This window comes from Haliotis asinina, chromosome 9 (assembly GCF_037392515.1).
Source record: "Haliotis asinina isolate JCU_RB_2024 chromosome 9, JCU_Hal_asi_v2, whole genome shotgun sequence".
Taxonomy (NCBI): Eukaryota; Metazoa; Mollusca; class Gastropoda; order Lepetellida; family Haliotidae; genus Haliotis; species Haliotis asinina.
The window spans coordinates 1,194,045-1,209,346 of record NC_090288.1 but is presented as its reverse complement, the minus strand read 5'-3'; the positions used below and the strand labels follow the sequence as shown (position 1 = coordinate 1,209,346).

Sequence of the window (15,302 nt, the reverse complement as noted above, 5' to 3'; positions counted from 1 at the left end):
CTCAGCAATATTCCAGCTGCATGGCGGTGATCTATTAATAATCGATTCTGGACCAGACAACCCAGTGATCAACAGCATGAGCTTCGATCAGCGCAATTGGGAACCGATGACATGTTGACGTCAACCAAGTCAGCGAGTCTGACCACCTGATCCCGTGAGTCGCCTGTTACGACAAGCACAGTCACCTTTTATGGCAAGCATGGGCTGCTGAATGCCTTCCTTACCCCAGATCTTTACGGGTCTTATCTGATGAGATGTGAAAACCTTTGATTAATCCCGATTAGACTTGAATGTATCTTCAAGTTAAGTCACTTAATACCGAGTGAGTGAGTTATTCTTTTCATAATTACATGGTGGGATGTCCACACACAAATGTCCAGGTCGCAATGACGGCACTTTACTCTTACCTATTCACCATTTATGGACAGTGATAACATCTGTTTTATATATACATGTATATGCGAATTATTTGTGACTGTCAGTTTCTGAAGAGCGTGGTACAAAATCAAAAACGTGAGAATGACATGATGGAATGAAAGAACCGAATACATTACCTGATATAAGAAAATGCTTTCAAAATTAGTTTCATATCTACTCACTTACAAAAATATATTCATAAAACACAAAAATAAAATCATCAAATTTGAAAATAGAAAATAATACCTGACAGGTGTAGAGCAGCAAGGCGGCAATGACAGTCCAAGACATGGTGTATCTGAAGGTAGTTGTGGACAGCCTAGAGCTCTTTGCTATTTAAGTACTTGGAGATGCATGAGTCTGTACAACTCTGTTAAAAAACCATCGCCGATCGATGAGAGAAACCACTGTTTAGATGCACCTGTTGATTATCATTGGACTTTGAGCGTGTCATCAATAAGGTGTTCGGTTTCCACCTGTGCAACTGGTCAAAGTGTTCGGTTTCCACCTGTGCAACTGGTCAATCAAACGGTTTCTAATGTGTCATCGATATCAATACATGTAAATAATCGTCTAGTTAAACCTTTGTACGAGTCACAGACTCGTGAGCGTGTAGAAACATCTGGAGGTACCTTCTTCACGAGTTGACGTTATTTTTCGGAAACAACGCCATAGTTTCGATTGATCTCTCTGTTTGGATTATTTATCATTCTCTGCAGTTGAGCTATGGAGGGCAGGGGTCTGGCCATCAGTATCTGGTGTATGCCCCACGTGTCTGGATGACAGACATGGTGAGTGTACAGTACACCTTAAGAGAAAGTGAAATCTTTGGAAAGCTTAAATAATGACGCAAAGGTTGCAGGCAGCCCATCTGACGGATGGTCAGAACAAGAATGATGCACATAATTACATATGAATACAACAACCAGCTGTGGTAATAAAAAAATAAAAGCTAAAAGCTAAATTTAAATTGGTCAATAACAAATAATAATTAACGACCAGAAGACTTCATTAGAACTAAAGATTGCATTCATCCAGCAAAATAACTTTCGCAGTACGGAAATATGATGGAAACTGGACAGAAACTTAAGTTTCCACCTAGATTCCAGTGAGTTTCCGTTCTTTTACACTGGATGTCTGCAGCAACGGAAACTTACAATTACCCACTTTCTAAGGGTTTCCGCAAGGTATCCGTTACCCATACTCCAACAGGTTTCCGTTGAGTTTCAGTTATTTTAGAATCCATCAGGTTTCCGCAAGGTTTCAGTTACCAAGACTCTTACAGGTTTCCGTATATAGTTTTAGTTACCAAGACTCCAACACGTTTCCACAGGGGTTTCAGTTACCAACAATCCCACATAGTTTCAACACAGTTACAATTTAGAGTTTCAGTTTTAGCTCCACGGGTTTTCACGAGCGTTTTATGGAAACGATTTAAACGTTCTAATATATCTATATTATAAGCTCTTGTAAAAAGCAACATAAACAATTTGGTATTATTATAACCTTTATACATAGAACAACAGAAAATACAATGTGATGCACTGTTTTATTTTCTGAACATGAATTTGAATCAACAATTAAATCAAATAAAGATCATACATTTAACTAATAATGCATTTACAATGTAGTAATGTTAAACTTTAATACAGTTATTATTTTGAAATAACATTTTATATTTCATTTGAGATGAAAAATAATTATGATAACTTAAAAACACAATAATAAAGCATGGCTAAATTAGACACTCACTTGCACACCTTGACATTCAGCCACACACTCTCTGTCACAATAATCGCCCAACATCCACAATGATATACATCATACAATATATATCATACAATAGCACAACATACAGCTTGCAAATGAATTACAAGAGTTGGTCATTTACGTAATAGTCGACTTAGGGGCATCACTGGGCGGGGAAGTCTGTTACTTTCATTATACTTTATATAAAAAGGCTGGTTGCCGTGTTCCTTGACGGACACATCGCTGGAGTTTCATCATCGTCATCATCTGCATCCATCAACGCCTTATGTACATCATCCGCTCTCAGACCGATCGCTGTGTTTACATTCTGCATAGTTGATTCTCTCTCGCACCAAGACTTTGGTGAGTTTACTATATTGTATTTTGTGACCAATAATTGATTTAGAATTTGTCTCTCTTGAATTGTACTTGGTATCAGTATTGTGAAATTGACTTGTGACTTTGTATACCTTGCTCTCGTTGCATAATAATAATATCTGAATATTTTAAACTTGTCTTTGTTCTGTTTTGCTGGTTCACAGAGGATTTCTTACATTGTTTGTCATGGTAAATTCTTAACCGTAATACAATGAATACACATTACACAAACAAACATTGACTGGTGGAAACATAAATAAGTGGTAGTCGACAGCGGCTAAACGTCTTTCCCCATCTCTTTGAAGGCTCAAGCTGTGGACACGTGCGGCAGTGAGCGCTGGATCCCCAACTAGTCTGACATCTCTTTGAAGGCTCAAGCTGTGGACACGTGCGGTAGTGAGCGCTGGATCCCCAACTAGTCTGACAATGATGCACACATTCCATTTACTCTAGGTAGACCGACTGGTGGAAATTCTCTTGGAACTGAAAATGTGTTAATTTCATGATCATAAATAAAGACATCTTTCTGCCTGACTGAATTTGCAGTGAGTAAACTAAGTGAGTGAGTGAGTGAGTAATATTTAACAAACCTTAAGATATCATGTACATGATATCGTGTAATGTCTGGACTGTCAGCTGAATTTAATAATACAATTATTGTACATGAACACCTAAACTGAACACAACAGATGTTTTACATATATACAGATATGACTAAACATATCTATAAAGTTTTGTTCCGATGATTATACACATATATTGCAATTTTGAAACAAGACACAATTTTGAAAGCCATTTAAAATTTTGGGTAAAAAATAATATCTCCCTCTTAACACGCTTTCACAGTACCTGTTGTGATATCCAGGTAGATCGATTTCATTCATTGTCATTAATGAAGTGAAACACATGTCCTGACTATGGAACACTCGAATTATGGGTGTCTGGCTACTACTATTTATACAGCATATCTATCAACAAAAACCTCATTGTCTTTAAACGGCTAAATTGCAATGCAGATTCAACAAAGTATATCACAAGCATATTGCAGCCTCGGGATGTCCGTCTGAGACGTCTTGTGTTGTGTGACTTAACTGTGTGACTTATGTACAAGCCAAATATATTTGCTTCATCTCAATTTAAGTCATTTGCATATAAACAGTGAAAAATTGAGGTATATGTGTTGTTGAAGATATGTTATATTTGGGATTCTTGTTTCTCTGTACGGAAGTACAAAGATTGAGACAGCAATATATGAATACAGCATACAAACTAGAGTTTATAAAGACACCTCCGGTCAGAAGTCTCAATGGAAGCTGTCAATCGTGAACATAAAAAGACACATATTTCCAAGAGGATCTTACAATCACCTGGTGGTATTCTGACTTGAAACCCTCTTAAAACTCTGCCGTTGATTGTTATCAAATACACTGAGAGATCCATCCTTAGGAAATACTATCTTGACACGTGGGGATGTAGTCTCTCTTATTCCATTCACACAACTGATCTAGTAGCCAATGCAAAAGTCCTCAAAGTTGATTTTCATTATAAAAACAACGGAAGACAGTAAGACAAAGGCAGGATAATTGTTATTGTTTGGGTACACTTTCATACGTGTTCACTGTTCATGAGGGAAACATGGGTTGATGTTGTTATGAGTGTGTATTTTCTGTATATTTTGTTATTAATTCAGTAATAATTATTATTGGGTCACAATGTTTAGTATTTTGAATAGTAAATATTATGGGTCACATTTCGTTTTAATATCTGGTCAACACATTTAGCATTCTGGCATTCCAGAATTTATCTGCTCCTAGTTTTCTATGTTCACTTCCGGGATACTTTTTCGAAACCATTCTACAGTGTTGAGGATGTTCGTTTGTGCGCGAACTTTCGGGAAATGACTATGTAAATATATATAAGGGCTGGTTGCCGTGCAGAAGGTGACACTCACACTCATTCATAGTTACACCTCTACCACGCTTGATCATCAAAACCCGTCAACGCCTGACCTACATTTTCTGCTGTTGCACCGATCGCTGTGTTGACATTCTTCTGCCATAGCTGATTCTCTCTCACACCAAGACTTTGGTGAGTTTGCTATAGTGTATTTTGTGACCCACTGACTTAGATTTTTGTCTCTCTTAAATTGTATTTGTAATCTGCATTGTTATATGGACTTGTGACTTTATATACCTTGCTCTAGTGGTGTAGTAATAATATAATTTGAACGTAAACAACTTGTCTTTGTTCTGTTTTGCTGCAGCTGGTTTACAAGAGGATTTCTTAAATACTTTGTCACGGTAAATTCTTAACCGTCCGGGATAGAATTCATTTGACATTTGAGACCATTTGTGAAATATATTCCAAATTTCTGCAAATCTGCACAAGTTAAATTGTGGAACCAGCAAAATAGTGTTTGAACTTGAGAAGTTTGTATTGTCCCCTGACTCTGAGACAATTAGTCAGTTGAGGAAATCAGATTTATTGCAAATTTCTTCACATCTCACACTTGATGCCAAACCTGCTATGAGGAAATTTCAGATTTTGAAAATTGTGTTGAATCATTACATTGACGAGGGAGTTTTTGAAGATGACATTTTGGAAATAGTGCCAGAGGAATGTTCAGACCTGTTTGAAATGAAAAACATATTATTGAAAAGGTTGGAAAAAGAAAAAGAAAAAGAGTTGGAAATGAAAAAGTTTGAGATGGAGAAAGAAATAGCAAGAGAAATAGAACTGAAGAAATTGGCAATTGACAGAGAAATTAAGTTGAAAAAACTTGAAAACCCTTCTCAGTCCTTAGATTCTTCCACTTTTGACATTGCAAGGCATGCCAGGCTTGTACCTCGTTTTAATGAGAAAGAAGTAGACAAATATTTTCTACATTTTGAAAAAGTTGCTGAAAGTCTCAAGTGGCCTAGAGAGTCATGGACTATGCTGTATTGAAAGGTAAAGCTCAGGATGCTTATTCAGCTTTGTCAGTACAACAAAGCTCAGATTATGATCTTGTCAAGAAAACAATTTTGAAAGCTTATGACTTAGTGCCTGAGGCTTATCGTCAGAAATTCAGAAATGCTCACAAAAGGGACAATGAGACTTTTGTAGAGTTTGCTAGAGAAAAGGAAACATTGTTTGATAAGTGGTGTAGGTCTAAGGAGGTCACAAATTTTGATGGTTTGAGGCAGTTAGTGTTGTTTGAAGATTTCAAGCAGAGTGTTCATGCTGACCTTAAGACTTATTTAGATGAACAAAAGGTTGGCATATGACTATTGTTTGACTCACAAGAGTTGTTTTCAGTCTCCGGGTAATACAAAGTGTTCTGGCCAAATGGGCTTTTCCACGGTTAAGACCTCAGGACATGCAGGTTACAGTGGTGTTAGAACAGGTTCAAATTCTAGTGGCAAGCAGTCACATTCTTTTCAGTCTAAGCCTACGACTACCAGTGGTGCTGATCCTGTTTGTGCGTATTGTAGCCAGGTCATTTGGTGTCTGCATGTTACAAACTCCAGTTTAAAAATCAGGCTACAGGTAACCAAAATGCTTTTGTGTCCATCGCACCTAAGCCTTTCTTTCCAGGTGGTTCTGAGGAGAGTTTTGTCTGTGAGAGTAGGTCTCCAGATTCTGTAGTTCGGAAGGAGGTTTTGCCCTTTGTGTATAAAGGTTCTGTGTCACTTATGGGAGATAATTCTACCACACGGCACGTTATTATCTTGAGGGATACTGGAGCTCTTCAATCTCTGATTTTGAAGGATATTTTGCCTTTTGCTGATGAGTCTTCAGCTAACTCAGATGTTTTGCTTCAGGGTATAGGTGGCAGTTCTTCTGCTCCTCTCCATTTTGTGAATTTGACTTCAGATCTGATTTCAGGTGAGATGAAGACTCTCTCCCAGTTCCGCGTGTCGATTTGTTGATCGGTAATGATAAGTTGGCTCTGATTCTATTGTCACTGTTTTGCCGGAGAGTTCAGTTAGTACAGAAAAGTTGGAGGATGAATTTCCGGGTATTTCTCCCTCTTGTGCAGTGACTCGTTCAATGTCGAAAGGCATTTTTTCCAAGACTTCTTTGCAGAATGATGCCATTTATGATTTGTCAGGTACTTTTATGGATCATTCCTTGTGTGAGGTGGAGACAGAGGACTTATCTTCAGAGAGTAGTAGCTCTTCAGGTGGTGAGCACATTCGTTCCAGAGAGCAGCTTGTTAGTGCACAGGGTGAGGATGTTGAAGTGCAGAACTTGGCTAGAAGAAACTTGAAGGTTTCACAAGACAAAATAAAGCTAAACTATGACAAAAAGACAAAAGAGAAAAATTTCATTTGTGGTGAGAAAGTGTTAGTTTAGCTTCCCATACCTGGTCAGCCACTGAGAGCAAGATATCAAGGTCCATATGTTGTTGACAAAATGGTTAGCGACACAGACACCTGGTCGCCGTAAACGAAAGAGATTGTGTCATGTCAACATGATTAAGAAATATCATGACAGGTTAGAAACCAAACATGTCAACTGTATTGCCACTCTCTCCCCAGTTACTGATTGTACTAAAGACAATTGTGAAAATGTTGACAACATTGATGATTGTGTTAGCAATGTGAAGTTTGATGATCTTAGTGATAATGTTTCACCAAATTTTGAGAAAGCATTTAAGTTGCAAATTGATGCAAGTGAAGTTGGTGCAGGTGCTGTCCTTATTCAAGAGGATGATTCAGGGATAGAACATCCAGTTTGTTATTTTTCAAAGAAATTTGACAAGCACCAAAGAAATTATTCTACGGCTGAAAAGAGCTATTAGGTCTTTTGTTGGCTTTACAGCATTTTGAAGTGTACCTTGGTACTACCCGTTTGCCAATTGAAGTTTTTACTGATCACAATCCCTTGACATTTCTTCACAAAATGAAGAACAAAAATCAGAGACTTATGAGGGTGAATTTGACCTTTCAAGGGTTCAGTCTTGTGATCAAACACATTAGAGTCGAAGACAATGTTTGTGCTGATGCACTTTCCAGGGTATATATGTATGATGACCTGATGATACTGTATGTATATATCTGCATTTTGTCATAGTAATTCTGCAGGAAGTGTTTCATATTACTCATATTATTACATGTCATGTTATTATGTTATTATTGCTATGCTTGTATCAGAAAGTTTCTGCGAAACTTTCTTTTCCTCAAGGGCGAGAGTGTTATGAGTGTGCATTTTCTGTATATTTTGTTATTAATTCAGTAATAATTATTATTGGGTCACAATGTTTAGTGTTTTGAATAGTAAATAGTATGGGTCACATTTCGTTTTAATATCTGGTCAACACTTTTAGCATTCTGGCACTCCGGAATTTATCTGCTCTTCGTTTTCTATGTTCACTTCCGGGATACTGTTTCGAGACCATTCTACAGTGTCTGCCACGCTTGATCATCAAAACCCGTCAACGCCTGACCTACATTATCTGCTGTGATTACCGATCGCTGTGTTGACATTCTGCCATAGTTGATTCTCTCTCACACCAAGACTTTGGTGCATTGCCTTCGAACATTGACTGCATTCTTTCATCTACCCACTGATCATGCTTAACGGGCTATTCAACCCAATTTATATTTGTGTTTCAACACCAAACTTTGTTCTTTTTTAGTCTCTCTGAGATGGTTACTGAACGATTGTCCACGCTGTCAACGATCAGTCTTAAATATGAGTAACTGAGAGATATTTGACATACTTGGAATCAAATTCAATGGCGAGAAGTTAAGAGTTTGAGTCACGATGGTTCAACTGAGAACTGAAACAGAATGACACCCACGCTTCAGGCAGGCACATCTAGAGTTATGTCCCTTAAGTGAATCTCCCTTCCTCCATTTGTCACCATTCCTCCCTTTCCGTAAACTGCGTGAAGATCTGTGGTATGTGTGTTAATAGAGAAAATTATCAGAATGCGCATAACGATTGTGGCGTTAGATAAAAATACCCCTATGTACTTAAATCGTTTATGGCATTTTGTGATTGTTTTAAAAAAAAACATGAAAATACCAGTGACTGGGTAAGTGGTGTCACCGTCTCGCACTTGGATAACATTTTCTACTCGCGGTCTCGCGCTGGTCACGAAACGTCTGATTCTTGTTCTGCCACTCGTCATAAAATGCATGGGTCAAATGTTCAAGATTCTGCACTGGAGGATCACTTGCTCACACCCTACGTCCCACAATGCTCCAGAGGATTCATGTGTCGATGTTTCCTTGCATTACTGTCCATGAAGACTGGACGTGTTTCGAGAGCTTTACGGAGAAAGTGAAATCCCAAATATGACATATGCTGCATTTGACCACTTTCTAAATGACATTGTGTAATCATCAATATGCAAGTCACACATGAGTCGATGAATGAGCATGTCATGATCAGTGGTATCAAAAGAAAAAACTTCAATCAATATGCAAACATTGCTGTTGACCCAACAGATTCGTAGATCATTCAGGAGGTTTGTTTTTTTTTTTAAAAAAAAGTCTTTAGCAACCCATTTGGTTAAATCACCTGTGTAACCATCCTGATTCGATTATATTTAACTGGTTCCAAAAAGGAATAGTACCTTCATGAAGATGATTCCCTTACAGTTTCAGAACTTTTGATATTAGTTGTACGATGCTTGATCTAAATCCCGTCCTTCTCTTTCACAAAGTTAAAAAGATGTTATACGAACAACAAAACATCCAAATACATCAGAATTGTCAATATGTTCACATTAGAATGATTAGGACAACAATAGAATAGATCATTTTATGATGATTTAATTTCTGAAAATGATTTTCCCAAAGTCTGTCATAAATGAGACATGTATTAGTATCACATATACATTTCTACACCAAACTGCCATAGTTTCAATGTAGAATTGCATTATATCTTATAATGTTATATTATACGATCGTATTCGTATATTATATAAACTGGAAGATCGTATTTCTACAATGTAGACAGTCTAACAGAGACGTTATGACTTTAACATGACTTTATTGACCATACGCCATATATTTGTTATGAACATAAAGGTTTGAGACAAAGTTTTAGCATATTTAAAGCAGTATTTATAGATGTGAAAAAAATTATAACAAAATATACCTCTTTCGGAAAATATCAACATGGATTCATTTAATTTAAAAAGGGATGAAATATAACCAGCAATGTCACCGTTATCACTTTATCGTATGATGATGCAGTGCTTGCATTTCATTGTGATTCCACGTTCTTGCATTTAGTCTACCATTGCCAGCCGATGATGTAATTGAATATGTAAGTTTGCCTTTCTATGTATGTTGTCTCTCACTTAAAAGGCTCAGAAAATTTATCATTGTGCCCAACTGAAGTGAATAAAAACTATAGATAAAAAAGTATAAAGAAGCAAAACGATTTCTTCGAACTAACGTTCGGCAAACTTCAAATATACAGATTTATCAATACATCTTCTGTTGGAAGAGATGGAAACGGCAAAAGTAATCACGGTATGCCAAACACTTACTCAATGGCTGGAAGCTTTGAATTCTTTTTAATCATCTTTTTCATCCTCCCGCCAAGTAATGTTGGGGGATATAGTCGACGCCTCGTCTGTCTGTCCGTCCGTTATCATTTTGTTTCCGGGACATAGCTAAAACAAACTGCTCAATAGCTTTTACACCAAAATTGGTAGATATAATAGACTGAACCTAGGGTTGTGGCTTTTGCTATTTACAGATTTATGGCATTTTTATTCTTTTTGGTTCTCATGGAAACGTTTAGGTCTTAATCTGATGGAAGGGTGGACTTCAAACCGTTCAATACTTTTCTGCAAAACATGGTAGGCATATCAATCAGAACCTAAAGTGGTGCCTTTTACTATTTACAGATTTTTGTGATTTATTATTTTCCCGGTTACCATGGATGTCTTTGGACTTAGTCTCAAAAGTGACAGGTGTGTTTCGTTTCCGGAGCACAACTTGAAAACGTCATGACATCTTTCAACAAAACTTGACAAATATGCCAGGGCGAGTTCACAGTAGTGCCTTTTACTATTTGCAGATTTCTGTCATTTTTATTTTTTCCGGTGTCCATGGAAACGATTTGGACTTAATCTCAAACGGGGGAAAGGGCCTCGTTTCTGCGGCACAACTCGAAAGCCATTTTGATATCATCCAAAAGATCGTGGCAGATATATGAGACAAATCGTGAAATTGTGCAAATTGCTATTTACAGATATATAGGATTTATAGTTTTCATGATTTCCATGGAAACGATAAAACCTTAGTCGAAAAATATCAAGTAACTGTAGATGATTTGTCCTTTCAAACATTTAGGGGCTGGAATCATGCTGTTGCCAGTGACGATCGCAGTTGTCGGGAGTCGTCACTCAAACTAGTATCTGATCATGTGGTGTTAAAAATGTTAAACCTCTTTTCCAACAAAGCACACATCACACCCGTGTTTTGATAAGATAGCCTCATCGGAATGGACTGAAAAACAGAGGTTGGTGCTGAAACACATAGATAACATGACAGGAGACATTTAAATGTTGCTAGATTGATTTATTCAAGTTATTTCTAAACATGTTGATCAGGAGCATTATTCTGAGTCCTCATCAAATGCATCAGCAAACTCCTTCTCAAGTTCGTCTTGCAACTCTTGGTCTGAAAAGAAGTAATTGGCACTCATTAAGCTCGTTTACAATGTCGCAAAAACGTAATCCAAAACGTATGTTGTATTTGATATCTTTCTTAATAACTTTGCATATTTGCAGCTTGGGTAAAATCCGGGTTAGAATTGATCTTCAATAACCCATGCTTGTCGTAAGTGGCGACTAAAGTGATCGGGTGCTCAGATTTGCTGAGTTCGGTTCTCAGTGATGGAGACGGATGCTGATGCTGTTGGTCACAGGATGTTTTCAGACTGCCGCCTTATAGCTGGAATATTGCTGAGTGTGGTAGGTTCGCTGACTTGGTTGACTCCCACCAGTGTCAGTAATAGTAGCCCTCAATAAACAGTTGTCAGGGATTTGACAATGTAAATGATGTAAAGTACCAGTTTTCGGTTGCAATTTGTAGAAGCCAAGGTGATCCCATGACAGGATGGTGACGACTTGAAGGCTGTCCCGGATTGACACAACCCCAACAACCTACCAGAATCAGTACATTACTGACAAAGTGTAATCCCAAATATAACTTCAAATCAATATTAGACGTTGTGTACGACTGCAGAATCTGTTGGCCTATGTTTCAGAGTCCTTCTGACCTTACTGAGTGACGCGGATCTCAGCTTATGCGTCTATAAACCACCTTCAGCCCTTGTTATGCACTATTACCTGAATGTATGGTCATGAAGTCATGGATGCTCCTCGAGAACTCCTCCAAACTCACGTTCGAATCACCTGAAATTGTTGAAGTAAACAGTCAGACCTTATTCACGAAGCATATGTACATGTATATTATCACAATAACAATATTTACCTCCTAGCAGTGTTTTCATAAAACATTAACATTTCAGGTAAATAATGTGTAGGTGGTCATTAAATGTCCGTTTTGTTTTACCGTTTTCATCAGCAAGTGAAAGTAGATCTTCGGCTGCCCGTCTCTCCATCAGTTCCTCAGCTTCTGATTGGTCAATATTGCCATCCTTGTTCTTATCAAGCTCGTCAATACTTCTCTTGCCTATGGCTGCTGCAAACAAAATGGAAGTAATTATGTCTCCCATAACAAACAGCAACTGGTATAAAAACGTAAGTTTTTGGAGCAAGTAGATGTACTTTGTACACCATCATTGTACCTTTTCATGTTGCTTTCATATTGCGGTCTCCTAACGAAAAAATGGACATTTCTTAAACGACAGAACATATCGCATCACATGACAAAATATTGTGTCAAGAAGCAAGTAGGCGGAGGTGTTTTTCGAGAAGGTACTCTTTATTAACTCCTGGCTCTCTAAAACAATGAAAAAACAATTGGGTGTAGCATAAGCAATTCAATGTGCAGAGTTCAATCAATCGGTCCAGTGTTCATCAATACTAAATCTTAATAAAGACATTAATACATGAATAATTTTTATAGCTGTGCTAGTGAAAGCAATTCATTCACCCAGTCATTGTGTCGACACGATGAAGATGTTACACACTGCTGATTTCCTAGAAACAGTATTCTAGTTCAAAATGTCTGGCATGTTTGCCATGCTAATTCCAGGTTCATTCGAAATGTAAAACGCCGATATAACTATTCAAATACGAAACTACTAGCTTTATCAACTGTACGACACAGTCGATGTTGCTTGATGGTTTGGTAAAAATACAAGTTCATGTAGCATATGTCAACAATGATATTCAACCATTGAACAAAATTACATTTGGAAAACACTCAAATACAGCTTTTTCGTTGTTGTACTTGTCAGTAATACTTGTTTTAAGCCATTTATGAAAGAATACACAGCCCTCTTACAGATTGCTGGATTGATGATGTGAGAGTAGCGTCTGTAAATCCTGTAGGCCCTCCCTACACCTCGAACTACTCTACGGAACCTAAACCAGCCTCGTCTCCTTCTTCTTCTTCTTCTTCCCCAGGCATCTGAATCTGGCATTAGCACCAGGGCCACAAGCAGGAGGACAAAGAACAGCCGCATTCTGATCACCTGATGTTATCTGCATGACACAAATATCAATCTGTATACTACAAATACAATCGTTAGTGGAACAAACTACTGACCACATTTGGTGATGCCCTACTAGGCACTACAGCACATTGTTCATCATACCGAATTGAACTATCATATCTTGAATATTTACTTGATTACGTCTTTGGCAAAATGCATGTCATTGACTGAGCAACATCCGAAAGAGAAATAGACCTAATTTTCAATCAAACTCTCCTGATGAATAGAAAGGCTGACAATAGTGTTTACAATGATCTGTGGCTTCAATCAACAGCTCCAAGAGAGTGAACCACATTTCCAGTGATTTAGTAGCGTGTTTTGGGGTTTAGTTGAATTCAAAATGACAGTTTTGTTTCAGATTGTGGATCCTGTGTCAGGTATGAAACTGTAAAGAATGGGTTTCCAAGAATTAGAATACAAGAATATCAGTAAAGGCTACTCACCAAAGAAGACGTCTAAAAGTGTCTCTGCAGATAGTAGGAATTCAATGCTTATATTTATATAGACTGAAATTAGAAACTCGTGAATAGAAACAGGAAAACAAGATATTATCTGAGGTGGAACATTAATTGATTGGTGAATTTGTTGTGTATCTGTGAGATCATATCATACAACAGCTGGGAGAGATGGGAAATGGATGACTATGAACTACTTATCTTATCACGACAGAGGTGTGATTTACGTTTTGCTGGAAATGACATTTTAACAGCTTTAACGTGAGATGACCAGATAGGAAGTAATCTGCCCGTTGATCGCACTTGAGGTGTCCAGTCTGTGTGATACCATTGATCCTCGATATGGCAACACATGTAACACGAGACGATCAGACAGGTGTAATTGGTAATAGCATTCAAACCAACATACCTGACCTTTATTTTAAAATTTCTTCTAATTGTTTCATATTCAACCTCCGACATATCCAAGCTAAACGAATGAAATTATTTGTATCTTTGAATTGCCTTCAGGTGACGACCTTTATATTAGGAATTGAATATTTGAGTGTGATTTTGTTTGTCGTTTTTGCGTAACAAAGATGTGGGTTATCATGTCTGGCCTTTTCAGGTCAGGTGTGCAGCACGTCTGTCTCACTTTACTTCATATATAAATTCTTTCTTGTGTCAATGTAGAAGATAGAGGATCAGTCAGTGTACCTGGGTAAGATACATTAGATTATTCGCTAAAGGTAAGGTATTTACGCAATGAGGGGTGTAGGTAAGAGACAAACTCCAGAATGCCTAGATAAATGGCATAAATACAACAATACAAATGTTTATTTAAGAGTCTCTAAAGTGTGTACTGACTTCCAAGGTACAATATAATCTGACTGATTCTTATACTTTTGTTCATGTTGATTCTGTGAAAAATTCATGGTATTGAAGCTCTCACAATCCCCGATATCTAAAACATTTCCAAATTTCAACTTCATTAACTGAACAATACATTATCTTAAAATCTACTACGGCTACGTACAGCTTCCGTTTGCTGAAGGGTGAATATGTCTCAAAGACTCAATAGATTCTAAATTCAACTATCGACTTAGGTGTAAAATCTCTGAGTTTTCATCAAAGTGTTAATCTGTGTTGACAAGAGACGTACTAGTTTTTACCAAGTGAAGTTGTGACAGTAATATTCCAATAAATGGCGTTGTTTACATATCCATTTTATTTATAATAATATTGATCGACTATATATAGTTATAACGATGGATTGTGTCCGAAAAGAACACCTATATCAAAATATTCGCTTAAAGATTTTAACCAAAAAGGGGCTGGTGTCGGGTAATGAGTATGTAAGCGTTTCTGGTACAAGACAATCAGCACAAGTAGATTTACAGTTTATACAATTTAATATGCGACAAACTTCCTCTTTGTTCACCGTAACTGATTAGTGAGGAACAGAGAAGGAAAGGAACCAATTTCCATTATAGCCAGAGTAAAATATTCTGTTCTGCTGTTGCCATCGATGATGAATGGTGGCACACTGATAGCTGGTGATACTGAGTATCTGATCATCTCGTGTTAAACGTGCGAACATCTCATTTCCAACAACGCACGACGTCACACTTATGCTGTGATAAGGTCAGGTAAGTAGGTTACTGCTATCATCCGTTTCTCACAACT

At 37.5% G+C, this 15,302-nt stretch overlaps 1 protein-coding gene across 1 annotated transcript; it reads right to left on the bottom strand.

The window, feature by feature from the left end:
• Window positions 1–11,098: 11,098 nt before the first annotated feature.
• LOC137296717 (uncharacterized) lies at window positions 11,099–13,152 on the bottom strand. Its single transcript, XM_067828547.1, has 4 exons — window positions 12,972–13,152; window positions 12,075–12,203; window positions 11,849–11,914; window positions 11,099–11,177 (listed from the first exon to the last, which is right to left on the bottom strand). The coding sequence occupies exons 1-4, from the start codon at window positions 13,150–13,152 to the stop codon at window positions 11,113–11,115; spliced, it is 441 nt and encodes a 146-aa protein (XP_067684648.1). The 3' UTR covers window positions 11,099–11,112.
• Between the last annotated feature and the right edge of the window lie 2,150 nt (window positions 13,153–15,302).